Source organism: Rhipicephalus microplus, chromosome X, assembly GCF_043290135.1.
Source record: "Rhipicephalus microplus isolate Deutch F79 chromosome X, USDA_Rmic, whole genome shotgun sequence".
Taxonomy (NCBI): Eukaryota; Metazoa; Arthropoda; class Arachnida; order Ixodida; family Ixodidae; genus Rhipicephalus; species Rhipicephalus microplus.
In genome coordinates, this window is record NC_134710.1 from 69,776,388 (window position 1) to 69,798,714 (window position 22,327).

General features: G+C 45.3%; 1 protein-coding gene across 1 annotated transcript in view; it reads right to left on the reverse strand.

Moving 5' to 3' along the window:
- The window catches only part of LOC119176664 (uncharacterized), a 119,087-nt gene that overhangs the window by 56,865 nt on the left and 39,895 nt on the right, over positions 1–22,327 (reverse strand). The window contains exon 2 of the mRNA XM_037428022.2: positions 18,572–19,015. Within this exon, the coding sequence (XP_037283919.2) occupies positions 18,572–19,015 (444 nt within the window). The remainder of the gene's footprint in view (positions 1–18,571; positions 19,016–22,327) is intronic.

A 22,327-nucleotide genomic window follows, 5' to 3' on the forward strand; every position in this document is an offset into this window, starting at 1 on the left:
GCAGGAGGGCCCAACGTCAGAACATGTCGTCAACCAAGGAGTGCCACAGGGCAGCGTGCTAAGCCCTACTCTCTTTATTGCAGTCATGGCGCAGCTCCCGTATAATCTTCCACCTAACATCAGATGTTCAGTATATGCTGATGATATAAGTATATGGGCGTCTGGTCCATCGTTTTTGGATGTACAACAAACTCTACAAGAAGGATTGGATTATGTGGACCGTTTTCTAAAAAAAAGAGGTATGGCACTGAGTCTGGCTAAAATAGCCATACTTCCGTTTACATTAAAAAGACCTGGAAATTTCTAGATTATTCTGCAAAATAAGCCTATTCAAATGGTTAAAACTCATAAATTCTTGGGAGTATTTTTAGACCGGAGACTAACATCGTCGCCTCATGTCCAGTCCCTTGAACAAAAAGTGAATCAGGCCATTCGAATTCTCCGGCATCTCTGCGGGGCCAAATGGGGTGGTACTACAGAGCCGTTAGTAGCCCTACATGTTGCCTGGATACGCCCCATCGTAACTTACTCACTGCCTCTGCTGTACCGACTCCCAGCCTCCACCGAAAGCTGACTTCACTTGTTACTGGCAAGAAGCTTGAGGGTATGTCTGGGTTTACCACGGTCAACTTCCAGTGCTTTAGTGTATGCGGAGGCTCGAGAGCCACCTTTGGCAGTACTCCGAACTAACGAAACATCTCGAAATTTATTTAGAATTTTCACGCAACTTGAAAGTCATTTTTTATCTGGTGCACTAACATAAAGGACGGCAAGGAGACTACAGGGTACTATATCATCATTTCAAGCAGTAGTACCAGAATTTAAACAATGGAAACCTTCAAAACCACCTTGGACGCTGCCACTTCTCAACGTTATCCGTGAAATAGACGGCATGGAGAAGAAAGCAGACATGGCACCTCTAGTAGCGGCACAGTTGGTACTTCATCAGCTTCATGTAATGCATAACGAAAAAAACGAAGATATATACAGACGGATGATGCACAGAAGAAGCGCCAGCCTGTGCGGTCTTTATACCCGAAATTCAGAAAAAGAAGATGTACAAATTATCGCACAAATCTTCATCGACGACAGCAGAATTGGTGGCTATCTTTTAAGCAGTTAAGCTTATCTGCGAGAATCCTGAGCCAAGAAAATGAGTGATATACACTGATAGCAAACCTGCTCTTCAGCTAATCAGAAATGCGAGATCACCTTACAAAAAGGGTGAAATAGCCCAATGTATCGAAGAAACTGTGGAATATGCCTCATCGCAGGGTCACAACATCGTATTCCAATGGATACCCAGCCACATTGGAATAAAGGGAAATGAAGATGCTGATAGTCTCGCGAAGAAAGCATTGAAGGAAGGACGGGATTGCGCAATCCCTATGTCTGGGGCGGATATTCGACATTTTATATCGCAAGGAGCTAACCATTGTTCGATGGAGCAGTGGTGTGAGAGCCCTAAATCAAAGGAAACGGTACTTTATGAAGTTGATCCACACAGAAAATTTTCCATAGCGACAGACCTCCCACGACACCTAGAGACATTGATCCACTGACTTAGATTGGAAGTAGCATACACAAACAGCTTCCTGCACAAGATACATCGATCCAACTCACCGGAATGCCATTGTGGTCATGCATGAGAAAATGTTCGCCATATTCTTTTGGAGTGCGTTAAATAAGCGAATGAAAGAGAAAAAACGAAGAACAAATTAGCAAGTTTGGACAGACGGCCCCTCACAATAAAGAAACTACTTGGACCATGGCCTGAGATGCATCTCCAGAAAAAGGCAATAATCTTCCTGACAGACTTTTTAGTGGAGACCAGACTGGACAAGCACCTCTGACTGACAGCCAGAGATGGGTATTATATAAAATATGGTCATGTATATACTGACATTAGATTAGTAAGGTGTGCGTGTAGGTATAGTTTAGGACTGTGTGAACTGCGCGAAGAAAACTGTGTACTGGCATGATATTTGAACTGGTTTCAGTGTGCTATTATGTTTTTTCTTTTCCGTATTGTCAATTTTTGGGTACCGTTCTAAATTATTATTTTATTTTTCGCTGCAGAACTTTGTGATAAGGAGTAGCCGAGGCAATAGGCACCTCAACCTCTCCACAGCAAAACAATTGAAACAGAACAGAACAGAACAGTAGTTCAATTCGATATCAAACTTTCAAAGAACTTTCAAAGAACTTTCAATTTGATATCAAACTTTCAAAGAAGGGCAAGTTAGCTTCACAGACGTGCTTAGTAATAATAATATAATCCCGCATTTTTTCTTTATTTTTGAAATTTTACACTGGTAAACGGTTGGGGGTGCGGTTTATACGCAGGAGTGGGTTATACACTTGAAAATGCGGTATTGATGTAAACAGGCCTTAGCTTCACAATGCGTAGCTCTGTGTATACTCTTCGAGCACCGGATCATCTATAGCCGATCGCAACCTAAGTATGGATATAAGCTCCGTCCACCAAGCCGTATACTATAGCCGCCACTGCCGCCGTTGTCCAAAACCGCTATGTCGCAGACTAAGAAAATAAAAAGGCCCAGGATGGAATGGTGTTTGAACCTGGGGCCTCTCGATTGCAGCCCAGAGTTCTACCGCAGGTCAATGCTGGTGCTCGAAAACTCTTTTGAAAAAAAAAAAAACCCTACAAAAGCTTCATGTCGGCAAGGATTCACATTTACATGTTATTCAGCATGGTAAAAGAGTATAGATAAAAGCACAGTGTCGCACAATGCGAATGGTGTAACGAGTGGATCATTGAGTACTTTCAAGTTCCAACGCAATAAAAAGGCAATACTGTAAGCTTTCATTGTCATCAGTGACAACATGAACAACGTACAGTGCACGTAATGCGTTGTGAACGGGTGGCGGGTACCTCCCTTCTCCGCAGAAAAAGTGAATAATGGCATAGGGGTGCTTCCGTGTACTTAAAAAAATTACGATTTATGTTTAAGCGGAAACCTTGCAAGCGTACTTTGTAATTCCAAAAGAGTTTACACCGGATTCTAGGAAATTCTGTTTTTTCGAGCTTTTGTTGCGGATATATATGCTGCGCTCCGAGCAGGCCTGGCGTTTCTTTTTTCGTGTCATGTTTGTTTCCGCTAAAACAATTTATCTCGTACTGTTGATTGCACGCACCTAAGCGTCACTCTCTTTATTCGAAGCAGTTGAAAGCTTTTCTTTGGCTGATTTTGAAGCATAGCGAAGCGACAGGAGCTTGAAGTGTTCAATACGCACCATAATTTCATCAACGACAAGTTGCGACGCATCATGTGTATCTTTTATATGGCTCGGATGCGTAAAAATATATGTTGAGGATCACTACATTCACAAATGTGTGTGTGTGTGTGCGTGCGTGCCTGTCTGTCTGTCTGTCTGTGCGTGCGTGCGCGCGCGCGCGCGCGCGTGTGTGTGTGTGTGTGTGTGTGTAGTACTTGCTTCACAAACTAAAGAAGGACCGAGAAATACTGAAGAAACGCACAAGCGCAACACGAGAAATGAATGAGAATGTAATAATCATCAAAATAACGAGTTATAAAGTAAATAAACGAAAACAAACAAAGCAAAAAATCATTTCGAATGAAAGAACGAACCATAGTTCTTTCAGCAAATACGGAGCATCTTCTGCGCATGATGGGACCTCGAAGTAATATAGGCTTCAAATGTATTAACATATATATCTTCATTTTACCGAACAAATGTTTTAAAGTTTTCTGAAACGATTATGCTTCTCTAAGGCGAATGCTGCGTGGAGGAAAAACGACGAAGACCGCGCAACACGAGCACGGAGCCACGCTGGGAGCAGGATATGACGTCGCGCCTTGTTCGAACGTGCCACGAGGGCCAATCAGGAAACGCGTCGTCATCACCGGGAGCTACACCACTGGCTACACTGAAAGTCGAGTGTACGGCTTTTCCTGAAGAGGCAGTGCTCGTAGCGGGATTGCTTCCCGACAAGGTGCTCTACCACATGGCAAAGGAAGCTGATCACACTGCGAGAAATCAGCGTCCACTGGCGGAGTGAAGCTTGATCGACGACCGAGGCTACGCGATTTCCTGCATGGCGGCCACCACACTGCGGAAGACCGACGGCGACATCAGAGGAGCGAATGCGATGTGGATGCCTCACGCAAGAAACCTTTGTGAAAAAGGTGAATTCCGTTATGAATGTAATCAAAGAAACCTATTAAGCAACAATTCAAACTGTTGAAAATGATTTATATGAGGAACTTAGCTAGACAAGCATTGTCAGCTGCTATATTGTTCTGAATTATGCGCCAGATGAATAGCATGTTCATGCCATACACGGCCCTTCACGCCGAGAAAACGCACATACTTTGCAAGCGTGTCCTTTTTCAAGTGTCCACCTCCATCTCTTGCACATTGTATTTTTGTAGAGTTCAAAAGAAGTTTTTAATACTTCGCATCAATATGTTCAGGGAGTCTACCACCTTTGGTCAAGCAAGTGTCCTGCTCCTGTGCCCGACCATGTGCTTGCTTCCGTCTACATCGAGCCTACCAGACCAAGACTAGTCGTCGAGCGCCGAAAGAAGGCCATAAACGAGCAAATGGTTCTAGTAAACTTGAGTTTCACAGGCTGTACAAGCAAGTTCTCGCCGTTAAAAGTCCACATCAACCAGGGCACACTGCGCTGTATTTAACTGCCTTTTAAAACGGCTCGTTTTTTGATCGGTCAAGAATGACCTTAATATCCAAATCATTTGTATAGGCGGTTCATTTGAAGTATGAATACTCAATGTTTTTCAATATTGTTAATAAAATATGATTGAAGCGTCATTCGGGTCTTATAATTTGCAAAAGTGTTTGCGGCAGGTTTCTCACGCTTTCTTCTACTTCTCACAATAGTTAAGCAAATGAGATCTTTCCTTGTTTTTCTTGCATTACCTCCGGTGGCGTTAACACATTGTGTTTACGGATAATAAGTAGCACATTTTTCGAAATTTGAAGTACGCTATGCCTGGAAGTAGTGGCTCTCAAGCTACAGTAACATTTACAGTGAATAACAGCCGACACGGTAGGTCAGCTTTAAGCGTGCGCGACATCTGGCCTGAAGTACGGGGGTGGATCCTGACCGCAGCAATCGCATTTCAACGGAGGAGAGCGCAGAGGCTCGTGGCACGTACTGTGCGATGTGCGCGAGTGCGTGAAATTATCCGAAGCCATTCGCTACGGTGTCTCATAGCTTGAGTCACTTTGGGACAAACCACATGATCGATTCGTAGTCAATTTACAACTATATACGGAGTTCAACTCGGCCATGTGGGTCATTTCGAAGTTTTGTGCGGCAGTGCAAACATTTTGAACGTGCATTGTGACTTTAATAGTTCATCAGACAAAACTTTTGACGTGACACTAAATTTGTGAGTGGCGCATAACAAGAAACTGCATAATTTTGAACATTCCAGATAAAGCCAGGTGGTCAAAACTAAGCCTGAGTCCTCCACTACGGCATGTTCTATAGTGCACCATGGGTTTGGAACATAAAAACCTTATGCAATTAGGCTTTTCAAAAAATTCAAATAAAGGAAAAATTGCGTGATTTTACTCGTTAAAATCATGATGTCCTTATCAGGCAGGACTCGGTTGGAAACTTCAGATTATTTGAGGCTATCTTGGTGTTCTTTAAAGTCAACATAATGTAGGTACAAGGTTGTTCCCGCATTTCGCCTTCACCGAATAGCGGCCGCCATGACCGAGAGTCGAACCCACTCCCTCGAGGGCGGAAGTGTGTCCCTTTGATTGACAAGGTACAAAACACTGCAGCGGTTATTCATATTTCCTGTCTTTTCAAATTTCAACAAAAATATTAGAATTGCATGCATATCTTCTTGCTCTATTAGTAACTAACTGCTAAGCCAATTAGGCAAAATTATCAACATGAGACGGTAAACTCGCAGGAGAGTCATTTTCCTGATGCCATATTTTGTTGTAGCTTGCACACTACAACAGCCAATGTATGGATTGCACGTGAGATGGCATTAAACAAACATTATTTGGTATTCGAGGACCCCGATCAGACATCCCCCGAATAAAAATGGGGTTGGGGGGGGGGGGGTCCGCTGAAGTTGCTGGCTGTGCCCACGCCGGTACAAGAAGTCCACGGCCCTCCGCCAGTTCGCTTCGCAGGCCTCATGGACTGCCGAGAGCTGAACTGAGAGATCGCAGCTTCAAAGGGCCCCTGAAGTCTTCTGTTTTGTGATGAATTCGGTTTTACGTAACTCCGGGCACTGCTAAAACATACGAGTGAGTGTGAAATTATCCGTCAAAATGCATGCGGGACTTATTTATACCTTCAGAAAAGTAATTAAACGTGCTTGAGACGACAATAAAACTGCTTAGAGCATTGAGAGTGCGACAAAGTACTTTTTTACCTTACTTTTTACAAAAACTTATACGTAATTAAATATACATGTATTGTCATACACTATCATCGAGCAATGTTGTGTCAATAAATTTAAGCACTATATTCACTTTTATATAACAAATATTTACGAAACTACACAAAAGAAGAAAGAATTCTCTCACTGATGACCAGAGGCAAAGACAACGAAGACGGCTGATTATGTGGAGCGCGAGGAACAAGGCCACGTAGCGCGTGTTTGAAGGCGTCTAGGAAGCCAATCAGAAGACGAGTCGTCAGCGCTGACCGCAACGACGAAACCAGGCTACGTACCACAGCAGCTCTCAGTTAGCATTCCTCCCCTTCGAAGAAGGCGGTAGCAAGAGTGCTTCCAGGCAAGATGGAGTGCCATACGGCGAGTACACGATGGCGGAGCAGAGCTAAGATGCCGCGAGAGGACGACTTCGACGGGAGCAGCAAGGTTTTGCACTCTGTGGGCACAAGGCCCCCGAAAAGACAACCATGCGTGACAACATTCATGGCAACATCGGATGAGCCAATTCGTTGTGGACGTATCGCGCAAGATGCCTCCGTGAAGCAGGTTAGTCCCGTTATCAATCTTATTGACGTGAATAAATCACATAAGACGCGATCGTGCCGACTTATGAATCAGTGAGTATTGAGAAAGAAGACATCCTGCGATTCGATGTTTGAGCAACGCATAAGTAATGTTCATACAAGCTTCGCAGCTGCGTTGAACCGCAGTGCGCAATATTGTATGTCATATCTTCTTTTCTCAAAATTCCGTCTCCATCGCTTTTGCATATTTTCTGGGGGTATTGGTATAATGAATGTACCTTCTTAACACCATGCAAGAACTCGTGAAAAGAGTGCATGACTACGCCTCGTTAAGCAAGCGCCGTGCTCCTGTGTCCTACCAAGTGCTCACTTGCGTGTACATCGAGGCTACACGATCCACAGCAGCCGCAATCACCGAAGGAAGACTTGGAAGGAGGAAGTAGTTCCAGTGAACTTGCTTTCACCACCTCAGCAGAGCCGTTGTCAAGTCAAGCATTCACTCGCCTGCCAGGGAATCCTATGCTGTGCCGAACGGTCTATGAAGTACGTTTTCTGTAGCCTGTTCGCCAGCGACCTCATGTTCTGAACCATTTGTATAAAAAACTGTCAGGCGATAATGTTTTCGAATATTGTTAATAAAGTCCTATTCAAGCGTCATTTTCGTCCTACGACAGTAAACCATCAATAAAACTTGTTTTGGGTTTTGTTGGTGTACAACTTTTTTTGGTGAAAAGTCAAAAGTTAAGTGCAAATTGGGGTGGTCCACAGAGAGATGATACACCAGTGCTTTTCTCATTTCTTCGATCTCCGTTCTTAATTTTTGCCGAAGTCTACACATTAAAAGATTTTTAAGCAGTGTTCACATGATGTTTCCTGTTCACATCTTTTAATGATAGGTCACTGTAGCACTGTGATAGATTCGGTGGTTCTGGTAGGGACTTATTCTCGAGTTGTGCTGCGTTTAAAGTATACGCCAAACAAGTTTTGCTGTTAAATCTAGTCAGGCTCCTCGAGTATGTGGCGCAGATCCACGCTGGGGGATTGGTCGAGAACCACATAATTTTTATGAAAGACTGCCTTAAAAAAGGTTACGATTGATCTATTTACGAGAAAAAAGAAAAATGAAACAGCACGAATTTGATACCCGAATAATAAACTCTATTGCAAAACAATGAAGCTGCGCGTTCGAATTAAAAGTGAATTTTAGCTGCTACTCATCTGCGAATAAAACAGCACCAGAAATACAAGAAACGCAAAAAAAAAAAAAGAATTAAGGGACCCTAAAGCTTCACCGTTAGAAGTTGAACGCGATGGCGGTCTTCTGATCCCTGTGCGTACTTCAAGTACTTAGGACATGACACATTTTCAAACTTGTTATGCACCCACTACGTGGCCTTAAGGAAACAGGCGCCGTAGCGTATATGCCTTTTGTAGGGTTACTGTCTTTAAATCATGAAGTCCTTATGATAATCACATGTTTTCCCTCCCGATTGCACAACGCATTATTACTGCAATATCTTATGTTTTTGTGAAGCATGTGTACAGGACGCGTGTATTTGTAAAGCATGTGTTACCTTCACTGCATTTCCCAGCAGAGAAAGTTATTATAGGGGACGTTTAGCTGACCTATCTTGCACTCCGTTCCTCGTTCCGCTCAAGCACTCGACGTTACTGATCGCGACGCACGTTTTCAGCTTGAGACAAGCGTCATTCAGTCAACGATATTGTGACGCCACCGGTGCATGAAAGTTGTCCTAAAAGAAAATAAACGTGGTTCTTATCTTGCAGCAAGATAGAAAATTGTGTTTTAAAATTGTGTGAATTCGTTTACTGCTTCACGCGTGAGCAGGTTTTTTTTAATTTTTTGTTACCTTCCCTTGGAGCTGGACTACAATCGAAGCCTTCAAGGCATCCCAAACGCGTTTTAAACGCCCTGCCCTGAGGCAGCGCGTTCACCACGGTTTCTTGTGGCATATCAAACTAAAAAAATTTTCTCAATAGCTGGAAGAGTGGCTGCTGTTAAATACTAAATTGTTACCATTTTTACGTAAAATCGGTCACTATCGGAGTTTCGCGAAGTACCTTTCCCGGAAATACTAAAGAAGCATCTAGAGACGCTCTTTTACGGTCCCAAGTGTCAGCTCTAGATCGTTTCGTGGAACTTCACCCCACATGCGCGGATTCTCGAAGGGATTGGCTGCGACGACGTCTCAGAAGAGGCACCGATCCTTGTGTGTCTTGAAGCGCCGTCGGTGCTGGCGTGTTTGCCGAACCACTGCGTTTCTCGAGCAGTGCGGACTCAAGGCACAGGAGGCTGCCATTTTGGTCGTTTTTCTTTGCGTCGCGTGATCCTTCACTCGCTGCGACGGTCCGCTCACACGCTCAGCGCCTGGCCATCTCGCGCATGCGCAGTGGCGTAGCCACCAACTGGCTGAGTGGGGCGGGAGGCAAAATACGCTCAGCTAAAAAGTCCCTATTTTCAATGTATTCACAAGCATATATACGCGCGGCCATGTGGTAGAACACCTCCTTTTCACGTAAACGACCCGGATTCAGTCTCCACTCAGATCAAAGGTTTTATTGATATTATTTATTTTAGTTGCATCGTTCTCAATTTTTCTGTCATGCATTAGATGACTTTTCGCTCACAATCAACAATGCAGACGCCGGAGTTTCCGTGAAACGAGCTCTTAAACACTATCGCGTTAAAATGCCCTTTTTCGATGGTTTCTTCTACTACAGTCTCGGCAATGTTTTAATGTATCCGGAATTCCTTATCCCTTCTTGAAATAACGGTTGTGTTGTGTAAAATAGTTGGTGCAATAGTTTTGTCAAATGCTTGATTAACGGCAATTTTAATGCACGCTATCCCTGAAGACCCAAGTGACTGGACCATTTTTAATTGGTTGACTTGTACCGGTCCCTCGAATCTGTTTCGAGGACTTGTCATGATTGATTGATTTGTGGGGTTTAACGTCCCAAAACCACCATGTGATTATGAGGGACGCCGTAGTGGAGGGCTCCGGAAATTTCGACCACCCGGGGTTCTTTGACGCGCACTCAAATCTGAGCACATGGGCCTACAACATTTCCACCTCCATCGAAAATGCAGCCGCCGCAGCCGGGGTTCAATCCCACGACCTGCGAGTCAGCAGCCGAGTACCTTAGCCACTAGACCACCACGGCGGGGCACTGTCATGCCTTATAATGTGTTATAATTCGCAATCTACCCTCCTCGAGAAACAATGCATCAGTAGGATAACGCACAATGTTTTATGCGAATACACGGGGTATTGGTATTTTACGACAATGCCGGGCTATTACAGAAAGAACAAGCAGTACAGTTGCAAGAGCAGGTAACAATGTGGCACAGTTGACACTTAAAATAAGGATATCCTTTATCCTTTCGGACGAAGCACGAAATGATAAAGAGCGGCCGGAGGTAGCAGTACCCTATATTAATAAGGTTTCACATAACCTAAAAAAAAAGGTGGCGAGTCAGCATGGCGTACCGCTGGTGTTCACGCACTGCCCTAAACAAACTGGTGAAGTTGTGCCCTCGCATTAATGGAAGCCATGCTCAACAGACGAAAGGCTGCAGAAAGAAGCATGCGCAGCCGTTCACGAAGTGCGCCCCTGGAGTTATTTATGACATTCCCCCATCGGACGGGAATTAGCTATGATGGCCACATGCGGCGCTGCGTCAATGATCGAGCGAGGGGACACGCTCTCACGGTAAAGAATAAGGATGGTGCGCATCTAAGCGCGCATGTCACGGCTTGTGGTTGCACACCATACTTCACGCAGATTAGGATCCTGGGAAGAAGTACAAACAAGTTAGCACGGTTAAATCTGGAGGCCTATCACATAAAGAGACGGGGTATTAAGTGTTAGCGTGTAACGAGCTGTGTAGAGAGACAAAGCTCTAGACGAGACGCTCGTGTTTCTGTACGGAAACCTGCGATGACTCAATCGTCATCGGGCAGTAACGAGGCCGTTTATGCAATCACACAAAAAATGTATTTAAAAAAGACATGAAAGGTCTAATAATAAATGAAGTAAGGGAAAAATATAACATGCTTCGAATGCTGTGTGAGAGTCACAAGGGCATAAAAACAGAAAGAGTTCACCGGAGAGGAAGGCGGTGGTCAAGTCCCGGTGGTAAACTCAACGCTGGGAAGGGACGGCCGGCGCTTGGGTAGCCTGGTAAGTCCAATGACAGCCGCGGCCAAGAACGCGGCTCACTGCGGAGGTCGTTGACCTGGAGCACGCATGGCGTTTGCCATGCCTATCTCGAACGCTGGCTGGCGCTCGCTGCCGTAGGTGCCGGACTCGCCTGGCGGAAACGTCCTGGCGACGTTTTGCCCACGCCAGGCCCGAACTGCAAGGACGGCTGGTATGGCCCCAGGTGGCAGCCTGCTGAGACCTCGAGTCCGCAACCCGACGGGTCACTGCTCCCACGCCCTGGTTCTTCAACCTTGCTGCTTCCTTCCAGCCACGTCTGCCTCACTCCTTCTTCTTCGCACCACCACCTGCCCTGATTTTTTTCCTGCGTCGTCTTCTTCGACTGTCTCTGTGGCGCGCACTTCAAACGCAATTCTGTCTTCACGATCACGCACGGCCACTTCACTCATCACACATGCCCCTCCTTCGGAAAAAGTTTTTTTTCTTTCTAAAAAAACTTTCTAGCCACGTCTTAGTCGCAATCACCACGTGTCCGCACAAGACCACTGCACCGCACCAGTGAATAGAGGTGATATACGTCCACAATAAATGTTCACACACCCTCACACATAAAAAAACCAAGGAAAAAACATGTAGTCAGCCATGGCACGATGACTGTTTTCTTCTGGTGAATAAACCACGTGGTTCAGAAATATACATTGTAGACAAACTGTAAACCAGTTGCAATACACTTCCGTGAAAGCTTAGGTTACAGCCTACTCATGAAATCGGCACCTGAATCATCTGAGCCTCTAATATGTTGAATAACAAAAGAATACTCTTGTAATGCCAGACTCCATCTCAGTACTCTGCTGTTCAGGTGTTTGGCCTTAGCTAGATATTGTAATGGTTGGTGATCAGTTTGCACAACAAACTGCGTTCCGTACACAAAGATGTGAAACTTTTCTATTGCCCACACTAGTGCCAGACATTCTCGTTCTATGGTGGAGTAATTCTGTACTCGCGGCAATAGCTGTCGGCTGGCGTATGACACTGGATGTAACACCCCATCGTGGTCCTGCATGAGAACTGCCCCGATACAGGTGTCAGACGCATCCGAACGCAGTACGAATGTGCGTTTCGGATCAGGAGCTCGTACTATTGGTCCTGATGAGAGAGCTTGCTTCAGTGTCTCAAAAGCCGCTTCTCTTTCTTGGTTCCAGCAGATCTTGTTCTTCTCTCTTTTCTTGGTTAATTCCGTTAAAGGCTGGGCCTTTTCGGCATATCGGGGTATTAAATCGCGGTAGTATCCTGCTAATCCCAGGAACGATCGCAGCTGCCTCATGGTCTCGGGTCGAGTTGCGTTAGCAATCTTCGCCACTGTACTTTCTACTGGTTGAATAGTTCCGCCTCCCAACCGATGACCCAAGAAAATGATGGATTCCACGGCGATTTCACATTTCTGAGGCTTGATGGTTAGTCCTTCTTCACGGACTTGCTGCAACAAGTGCTGTAAGGTCTCCAAGTGCTCCTCCCAGGTCGCTGTAGCTACGAGATCGTCGTCAATGTAATGGACTACGTTTTCTACACCCTGAAGAAGAGTCCTCATTAATCTCGTGAACACTGCGGAAGCCATCTTGATGCCGAAAGGCATGTATATGAATTGGTAATGTCCTGACTGCGTCGAGAAGGCAGTGACTGGTCTTGAAGCCCGATGGAGTGGGACTTGCCAATAGCCTTTCGTCAGATCGAACTTGGAAAAATATCTCTTGGTGCCGACCTCGGTGAACATTATGTCCGTTCGTGGTATGGGTTCGGCATCGGAGATTAGAATCTCATTGATACGCCGAAAGTCCACACACGTACGATAAGTGTTATCCGGGTTCTTGACGAGAACCAGTGGTGAATTATAAGGAGAATTCGATCTCTCGATGACGCCAAGCTTCAGCATGTCTTGAACTTCCTTCTCGACGACTTCCTTCCTTCCTATCGGCAAAGGGTACTGTGGAGTGTTAATAGGTTCAGATGTTGTCAACTGAAAGCGGCACACCAAAATGTTTGTCTTTCCGGGGATGTCGGAAAATACATCGTCATAAGCGGCTAGAATCTTTTCAAGCGCAACACGCTTCTCTTCTTCCAGTCCCTCGGCTATAGGAATTGCTTCCACGCCAACGCTTCGGGTAGTCTTGCAGACTGGTAATGGCGTGTCTGTCTCGTCCTCTTCCATGACCACGAAAGATGCTGTTTGAGGGGTTGTCCTCGGCTGCCGATTTTCATAGCGCTTCAGCATATTTATGTGGAACAGTTTGTTGCCATGTCCCAGGTACAATAAATAGTCGTGGTTATCTTTCTTTCCAACGACTCGAAAAGGTCCTTTCCATTGCATCAATAACTTGTTCTCCGTGGTAGGGAGTAAGATCAAAGCAAGATCTCTCACTTCTAACAGACGGTTCTCGCTTCTCCGATTATAGTACTGCTTTTGAGTTTTCCTCGCTTGTGACAAGTTCTCATGGGCTAGTTGCAACGTCTTCTCAAGACGATCTCGAAGATCCATGACGTACCCATATGTTGTTTTTACTTCATCACTGATGTGTTCTCCCGTCCACATCTCCTTCAATATACTGGGAGGGCCTCTAACGTATCTCCCATAGACAAGTTCAAACGGCGAGAATCCCATGCTGGTTTGGGGTAACTCTCGGTATGCAAAAAGGAGTGGCGCGAGCAGCCGAACCCATGATTTCGGATCCTCTTGACATAGTTTTCACAGCATCTGTTTCAGCGTGCCACTAAACCGTTCAACCATCCCGTTGCACATAGGGTGGTAGGGTGTCGAACTTAGATGTTTGATGGATAACAATGCGTTGACTTCTCTCATCAACTCGGACGTGAAGCAAGATGCCTGATCGCACAGAATCTCACGGGGAAATCCAGTGCGTGAAAACATTTCCAACAGGCCCTCTGTCACAGTCGCCGAATCAATCGCGGGCAGGGCCACTGCGTCCGGATAACGTGTCGCTAAGTCAACCATTGTCAGAATGTATCGGTTACCCTTGTTAGAGACTGGTTTCAAGGGTCCGATAATGTCAACTGCCACTCGCTCGAATGGTGTCTCAATCAACGGCATTTGGCCAAGTGGTGCTTTGCCTACTTTGCTTTTCGGGTACGTTCTTTGGCACGTATCACAAGATCGAACATATCTTTTAGCTTCTTCCTGTACTGCAGGCCAATAGAACGATCCTAGTACCCGATCAATAATTCTTTTCGTACCTTGATGTCCTGACATCAGACTTTCGTGCGCCATCTCAAGCACTTGGCTGCGCAATTTCCAGGGAACTACCACCTATTTTATCATTTTGCCAGAGGATAACCGGTAATGGCGGCAGACTATCCCCCTTTCCATGGTAAACGAATAATGGGTTGATCCCATTCCATAATATACTTGTCCGACTTTGTTTCTGCAGGTGTCCAAGGTCTTGTCTTCTGCTTGCGCAGTTTCGAGATCCTTTCTGGTCATTTTCAAACTGTCGACCTTGAGTGTGGCTGAATCCGGCTTAGACCTTGTGCTCTTGATGCTGCTCAGCAAGTGGTTCAAGTGATGACTTTCCTCCTTGTATCGTTTACGTGCTACGCTGTCCGTCTCTAATTTCGGTACAGCAAGCTTCTCTTTCCATGTTGTATCAGGGTCATAAGCCTGACGTGATCCGGGCACATTTCCCACGATAATGTCGTATAACGGGGAAATCATGCATTTTACGATGCATATGCCTGAAAAGTATGGTGAAAAAATGTCCACCTTTGCCTCTGGAACCTTAATTCTACTTCCATTCGCCAAGAACAATGTTGCCGTGGTTCCCGTAAGTACTCCGTCTGGCACGAGGGAACGCCGCACAACCATCGTATTACTTCCTGTGTCCCGTAATACTGAAGCAGTCTTGCTGACTATCACGCCCTGCAACACGGGCATCTGGTGCTTCGTCACCCTTGGTTCGGTATTCACTGCACTAGCCATACTCTCTTCGCTTTTTTTGTCCTTCACCTGCTCGACTTCGTTAAGGTTCTCCCTTTGCAACCATATACATGAGGCTTTCCGGGTAGTGCTGGGTATCTTGGTACACGCTTGGGTGTCGTGCCCAGTTTTACGACAATACCCACAGTATGGTTGCCTTGTCCGAGCGCGGCATTCTGCAGCTCTGTGACCGGTCTTGTCACACACAAAACATCGAGTGGAAGCCTTTGAAGTTGAATTACCGCCTTTTCCTGCAGGAGTGTTCTCCACTTTGTCACGGAAAACAAGCAAGTTTGACTGTCGCTGAGCTTCTAAGAAATTGTCGGCCGCTTCCGCCATCTCTTCAAGCTTACGGCAGTTTTTCTCTCGCAAAAATAGCGCCACCTTATCATGACAGTTGTTTATAAATTGCTCCGCTACTATGAGATTCCGAACTGATGAGTATTCCTTTTCCGTTTTCGACATCTCAACCCATCTGTCGAAGAAGCTTGTTAGCCTCATTGCGTACTGCACGCCCGTTTCACCATCTTGTGGCTTGCTGTGTCGGAATTTTTTACGGTAGCCCTCCGCCGTGAAACGAAATCGTTGCAGTAGCGCTAACTTGGTTTTGTCATAATCGAGAGCCTCTTCTGGCGACAGACGACCAAAGACCTTGAGAGCCTCCCCGCTCAAACACAAACTTAGGGCCGTGGCCCACTTGTCTTTTGGCCATTCTTGACCAGTAGCAACATTCTCAAACCCTTTTAGGTATGCGTCTAAGTCGTCCCGGTTCTCGTTAAACCCTGGCATAAAATTGTGAGGATTAATAGTAGGAGATGCTCGAACTGGTCGGCCTTGGTCAGCCACCACTGACTCTCTAACGCCTTCAGCCTGAGCGAGTTGAAGACGCAACTGTATAGTCTTCTGGTATTCCTCCTGAAGTCGCCGTTCTAACTCCATCTGCTCCATCTTCTCTTTCCTTGTTTCACGTTCTGCAGCCCTCTCTTCTCGAGCTCGAAACTACCGTTCTTCTACACAAGCCCTTAACTCAGCTCCCTCTAGCCCCATGCGCAACGCCAGTGCCGTTTATTCCGAACTCATTTTTGATCTGTCTTTTTTTAGCAAAATGTAACCAGGGAACAGTAACTAATAATGCAATAAACGGCTTCGTCCTGTCGCCTTGGACGCCAATGTAACGAGCTGTATAGAGAGACAAAGCTCTAGACGAGACGCTCGTGTTTCTGTACGGAAACTTGCGATGACTCAATCGTCATCGGGCAGTAACGAGGCCGTTTATGCAATCACACAAAAAAATGTATTTACAAAAGACATGAAAGGTCTAATAATAAATGAAGTAAGGCAAAAAATATAACATGCTTGGAATGCTGGTGTAAGAGTCACAAGGGCATGAAAACAGAAAGAGTTCACCGGAGAGGAAGGCGGTGGTCAAGTCCCGGCGGCAAACTCAACGCTGGGAAGGGACGGCCGACGCTTGGGTAGCCTGGTAAGTCCAATGACAGCCGCGGCCAAGAACGCGGCTCACTGTGGAGGTCGTTGACCTGGAGCACGCATGGCGTTTGCCATGCCTATCTCGAACGCTAGCTGGCGCTCGCTGCTGTAGGTGCCGTACTCGCCTGGCGGAAACGTCCTGGTGACGTTTCGCCCACGCCAGGCCCGAACTGCAAGGACGGCTGGTATGGCCCCAGGTGGGAGCCTGCTGAGACCTCGAGTCCGCAACCCGACGGGTCACTGCTCCCACGCCCTGGTTCTTCAATCTTGCTTCTTCCTTCCAGCCACGTCTGCCTCACTCCTTCTTCGCACCACCACCTGCCCTGATTTTTTTCCTGCGTCGTCTTCTTCGACTGTCTCTGTGGCGCGCACTTCAAACACAATTCTATCTTCACGATCACGCACGGCCACTTCACTCATCACATAGCGAAACGTCACTCAACCTGTATCAGTCAGAAACACGTTATCTAGAGAGCATGTGTCCCACAGCGTGATTATGTAAGGGAAGGGCTTATTAGGTTGCGCATGTGTCGACAAAAAGTGGGTTTATATTAGCCTGTTTCCTCAAGGAACTAAAGAGTTGTAAGTGAGCACCCGTAATGTCTATATGTGTTTCTTTCCCTGTGGGCTCGTGAATTCGGTGCAAGGTTGACTATTTAATAAAAAAAATGAGCGTTGTTACAACAGCTCTATAGAGTTGGCGTAACAATTAACTGTATCATACTGAACCGCTCAACTTTATCATAGAGTAGGCACAATAGGCGATCATGCCATAAAGTGGTTGAAGAAAGAAATCACGACAGTATACAGTCGCCGCCGCAAGCAATTATATTATGCAATAGAACTGATGATGGGGCGAATTAGTCAAGATTCATGACTATTCTTTACGCAACATAAAATGTGTTTGCACGCTAACATTTGGTACGTGTGTATTGTGCACAAAACAGTCATAAATATATATATACAGTCGGTGCAAGTGACTACGCCATACAAGCAGAGCAGTTATTGATGACTTTAGTGAAAACTAAATAATGACAAATGTCGGTAAGCGTTGAATAATGTTTCCTAGTGTAACCACTGTTGGTTAATTAATTGAAAGCGCGTAAAAAATTTACTTGCAACTGCAAATGAAGCGCACCCCTTATACTGGTACACTCACCAGTATACAAGCAACTGATTCAGTAACTGCTCCCCCGGAAACTTTACGGCATTCACATACTGCATGCGAGTGGAGAGGCATCGTAATCCACGAATTAACATCGCACGTCACGCAGAAGCTACTCGAAGTGTTATAGGCTTGGAATCCTGAGCTCGTAAACAAGGAATGGTGTAGGTGAGAATGGCGTATACATAGTTTTCCTGTCTTTTTTGTTTCTTATATATATATATATATATATATATATATATATATATATATATATATATATATATATATATATATATATATATATATATATATGTGTGTGTGTGTGTGTGTGTGTGTGTGTGTGTGTGTGTGTTTTGGTTCAATTAAGGGTCAGTGTGAGTGAAACAGATCCACGGAACAGATATGGCTGACTAAATGCAAGGGGCAGGATTGGCGACCCTCACAGATAAGGCGTCCCCTGTTTCTGTTTGAGCGTAAGCCTATATACCCAGCCTGTCGCGCGCCAGCTAAGTTTGAGTATTTATCTTCTCCTTAGCAAACTGGCAGCATCCGGCGTCACTGTGAATCCAACAAACTACCGAACTGGAGTTGGACACCTTACCACTTTACTACGGTGCACTACAACATTACTGTAATGCCATGGTTTCTGTCCGTTGCTTGTAATGTTTGGCTTATTGTTGTTCCGAGGCTACGCCTCCCCGTCCCTACGTGGGAGCGGCCCGCTATCCTACCCCTATAAAACGGGGGTGGAATCCTTCAGGACCCCAAATAAAGTTTTTCATCCATCCCTTGTACACACTCTCACCTGGCAGAGGGCCTCCTTGTCGAGCTGTATCCTCCTCCTGAGCACGGCGAGCAGTGTCTCGAGGCCCCTGGCGGCCTGCTCGGCTGGCTCGAGGGCGTCCAGCAGCGTCTTGTTGCGGATGAGACGCTCCTGCACCTGCACCCGGCGCAGGCTGAGTTGGCGCTGATGTGACACCGTGCTGGGCGCCGGGCCGCGGTTGAGTGACACGCGTGCGGCCTCGTGGCCGGCCGACAGCCTCAGGGCGCCGACCTTGCAGCGCGACAGCAGCGACTCCAGCTGCCCACGCAGCGCCTCACCCAAGTGTAGCAGAGGTGCCTCGCCCTCGGCACTGCCTCCGGCCGCGGTGACGAGGCCGTGCTGGCCGAGACCTTCGAGAGCCCGATCCAGTGCCTGCTTGCGCTCGCGGAGCTGATGCCGCGCTCGGGGATCTGCCTGAAGAATCATCTGCGGTACGAGAGGATACAATTTATGATGACGCCATACTTCATTCTTGCCGGGCAACAGAGGATTGCGACAAATACAAAACGAGGTTTCTTTTCCACGGCTTCGTCATAAGGTGACCTTGACTCATGCTACCACCTGTACCTCATATGGTTTCGAGAAATAAACCTGGGGCGTGCTCTGGGTGTCAGGCTCCTGCCTCTACTCAACATCAGTGACCAGCTTCTGTGGCTGTGTCCAGAGCTCCTTTTACTAAGGATATTGGTGCAAAACGAGCAGCCAGAGCAATCGCCAAAAAAAAAAAAAGGGTTCCAGGCCTTAAAAGGCTGGCAGTTGGGGCTAATTGGTGCAGTGTAACGTTTTCAATAATTAAGGCAACTTCGGATTGAAACAGGGTAATAGCGATCACTGTCTTATATTTTCTATATTCTATCGTTCGCTTCACTCGTTCTACGCTAATATATGGTAACATCTTGCAGCTATCTGCTTCGCTTAAGAACGTGCAATATTTGACCAATCTAATACTGTAGTACCCGCATGCATTGTTAAAACTTGCATGCGTTTATTTTGTGTCTCCTTCTGTAAAGAATTTTTTGAATATCAACTATTCTAATGCCCCACGCAAAGAAAAAAAAATAGTTCATCCGAAATAAAGCAAAGAGAGCTATAAAGATTCAAGAAACGTTTTTTAATCCCACGGGTAGGTTTTGATATCAATCGTCATCGAACAAGAAGAAACCGTTCTTTCAGCTATCATTTCCGTTTTCACGCCATTATCACTCATTAGAGGTAATTTCTAAACACACCAGTTCTTTCTCACACAAGGTGTCTGTTAGCGGATTTTCAGCCCTTATATACTATTTCTACAGACTCGATAATTTGTTTGGTAATTGCTGATCAATTTATATTATCAACCGTAAGTGATCAATCCGATGGCTTGAACATCGCAGGGGAGTTCTCAAACTCTATCGTTCTTGCATTGGCCTGTTTGTCCAACGTAAACTCTGCCACAACAAATAGCGATTTCATAGACGACTCCCTTCATTTTCGTAGTACACCACTGTTCATTCTAATCATGAGCAGTAACTCGAAACTTTTCCATAAGTTTTCGTTAATTTCAAATCAAGTCAGACAAACTGTAGATTGTCCACAGACTTCAGACTTAATTTCTTTTTGTAAACTGTGGATGTTACTGACTGCCAGAGGTTAGACTATTGAATGAATTCGTTAACGCGTTGATTTATTTTGCTGTTAGACAGTTTTGTAGGCTGACTAGAGATAACCTCAATCCACAAGCCGAGCATTTCTTAGCGAGCTTCAGCGACTTTGAGCGTATCTATCTATCTATCTATCTATCTATCTATCTATCTATCTATCTATCTATCTATCTATCTATCTATCTATCTATCTATCTATCTATCTATCTATCTATCTATCTATCTATCTATCTATCTATCTATCTATCTATCTATCTATCTATCTATCTATCTATCTATCTATCTATCTATCTATCTATCTATCTATCTATCTATCTATCTATCTATCTATCTATCTATCTATCTATCTATCTATCTGTCTGTCTGTCTGTCTGTCTGTCTGTCTGTCTGTCTGTCTGTCTGTCTGTCTGTCTGTCTGTCTGTCTGTCTGTCTGCTTAGCCGCCTATGACGTTTAGCTCTCATGGGCATTGCGATAATGGTATTGATCCCGAAATTGGTATGGCGAAACATGACTGTATGACGAGCATACGTGACTAGTCATATCAAGAAAAAATTGACATGTATGTCATGAATGTCATGGATTACATTTCATAATCTTGCTGCTCTAGCGGTGATTTCGTTCAGATGACATATTGCAAAACTGGTATGCTATGACATGACAGCATGGCGAATATAAGTGACAGGCCCTAATGTGAAAATCATGACATGCATGTCATGTAAGTCATGACAACACGCCACGCTCATGGTGCGCTCGCGGTCGTTTCCCTAGCTTCACGTATACTTAATTTGGTATAACGGGCCGCGAACGGACGGAGAGGGTAAATGACACGCCCAAACATGATAATCATAATATGCGTGTCATGTAAAACATGACTACATGCTGCGCTCATACCGCGCTCGCGTCCGTTTCACTAGCTTCACATATACCAAATTTGGTGTCACGAGGCGTGAGTAGTCGACGAAGGTAAATGACACGTCCAAACATAACAATCCTGACATGGAAGTCATGTACGGCATAATTTACGTTCGCCTCATAACGTTATGCTGATTTTACAGTGACATATCAATCTTCCTCATTCGTACTTCGCATCTTATTGATTCCCATGGTACGTGGGCTCTGCCAATTTTTCACTATAAACGGTTTTTATTTAATTGTACTACTTTTAAAACTCGGAGTCTCCACTCTGTCTCTTGAAATTCTTCTACGCACACCTTCTTCCTCTTCCACTGTGTTCATGTTTTGTTTTGCCTTTCATAAAGGTGTTTTCTAAAATTCTTGTAAATTCCTCCTCTTCCCCATCCCCCGCGACGGAAATCTTTCTGAAGTTTGGAGAGTAATAAGAATAAATAAATAGAGAAGACTGACACGTCCATATGTTGGCGTTGCGCCGCCGAGCCTGGCCGACATGCTCTTTTTGTATACCGCTATTCATAGTCCGGTATATTTAAGGTAGTCCTTCGAAGATAGTTATAGAGGAACGAGAAAACAGGCTTAATTCGGCAAAAAGTGAAGCTTATTGAAGCAACACAAGGAGAGAACTGCAGAAAACAAGACAAAATATAAAGATAACGCGATAGAGTAGTACCTGGGTGAAGCTTGTTATGAAGTATGCAAGAGCAGTTTAAGCTGTACGCTCACACACACTGTGATTGAACACTTATTATAAGGGAGCGAGCGAATGGGAGAGAAACTATATGTATAAAAGCAGTGAGTTTAGCCACAGGTGGCTTCGGTCGTTTACACCGCATGGAAAAGGGCTTGCGGAGCCGAAAAGTGAGATAGGAGAGGCGTGTAGGGATAGGAAAAAAAGTCTTGCAGGAACAATCTAACAGAATGCACCGTAGAGCAGTAGCAGGTGGTGCTGTCATGAATTCCCGCGGATCTCAGATACTAGAAGAGCGCAGAAGAAGGTACCGGAAAAGAAGTTCTGGTGGTAAGTTACTGGTCCGTTTGGTCAAGCACTGTTCACATTACCTGCCCATCGGCATTATAGGAAATTGAAGAAATAAACGAGTACGTATTATTGTTTTCGGCAAGTCCTGACTTATTCCGAATATGACTCTCTTTAAAGAGACAAGTGAGCTCTCTCTTGGGTC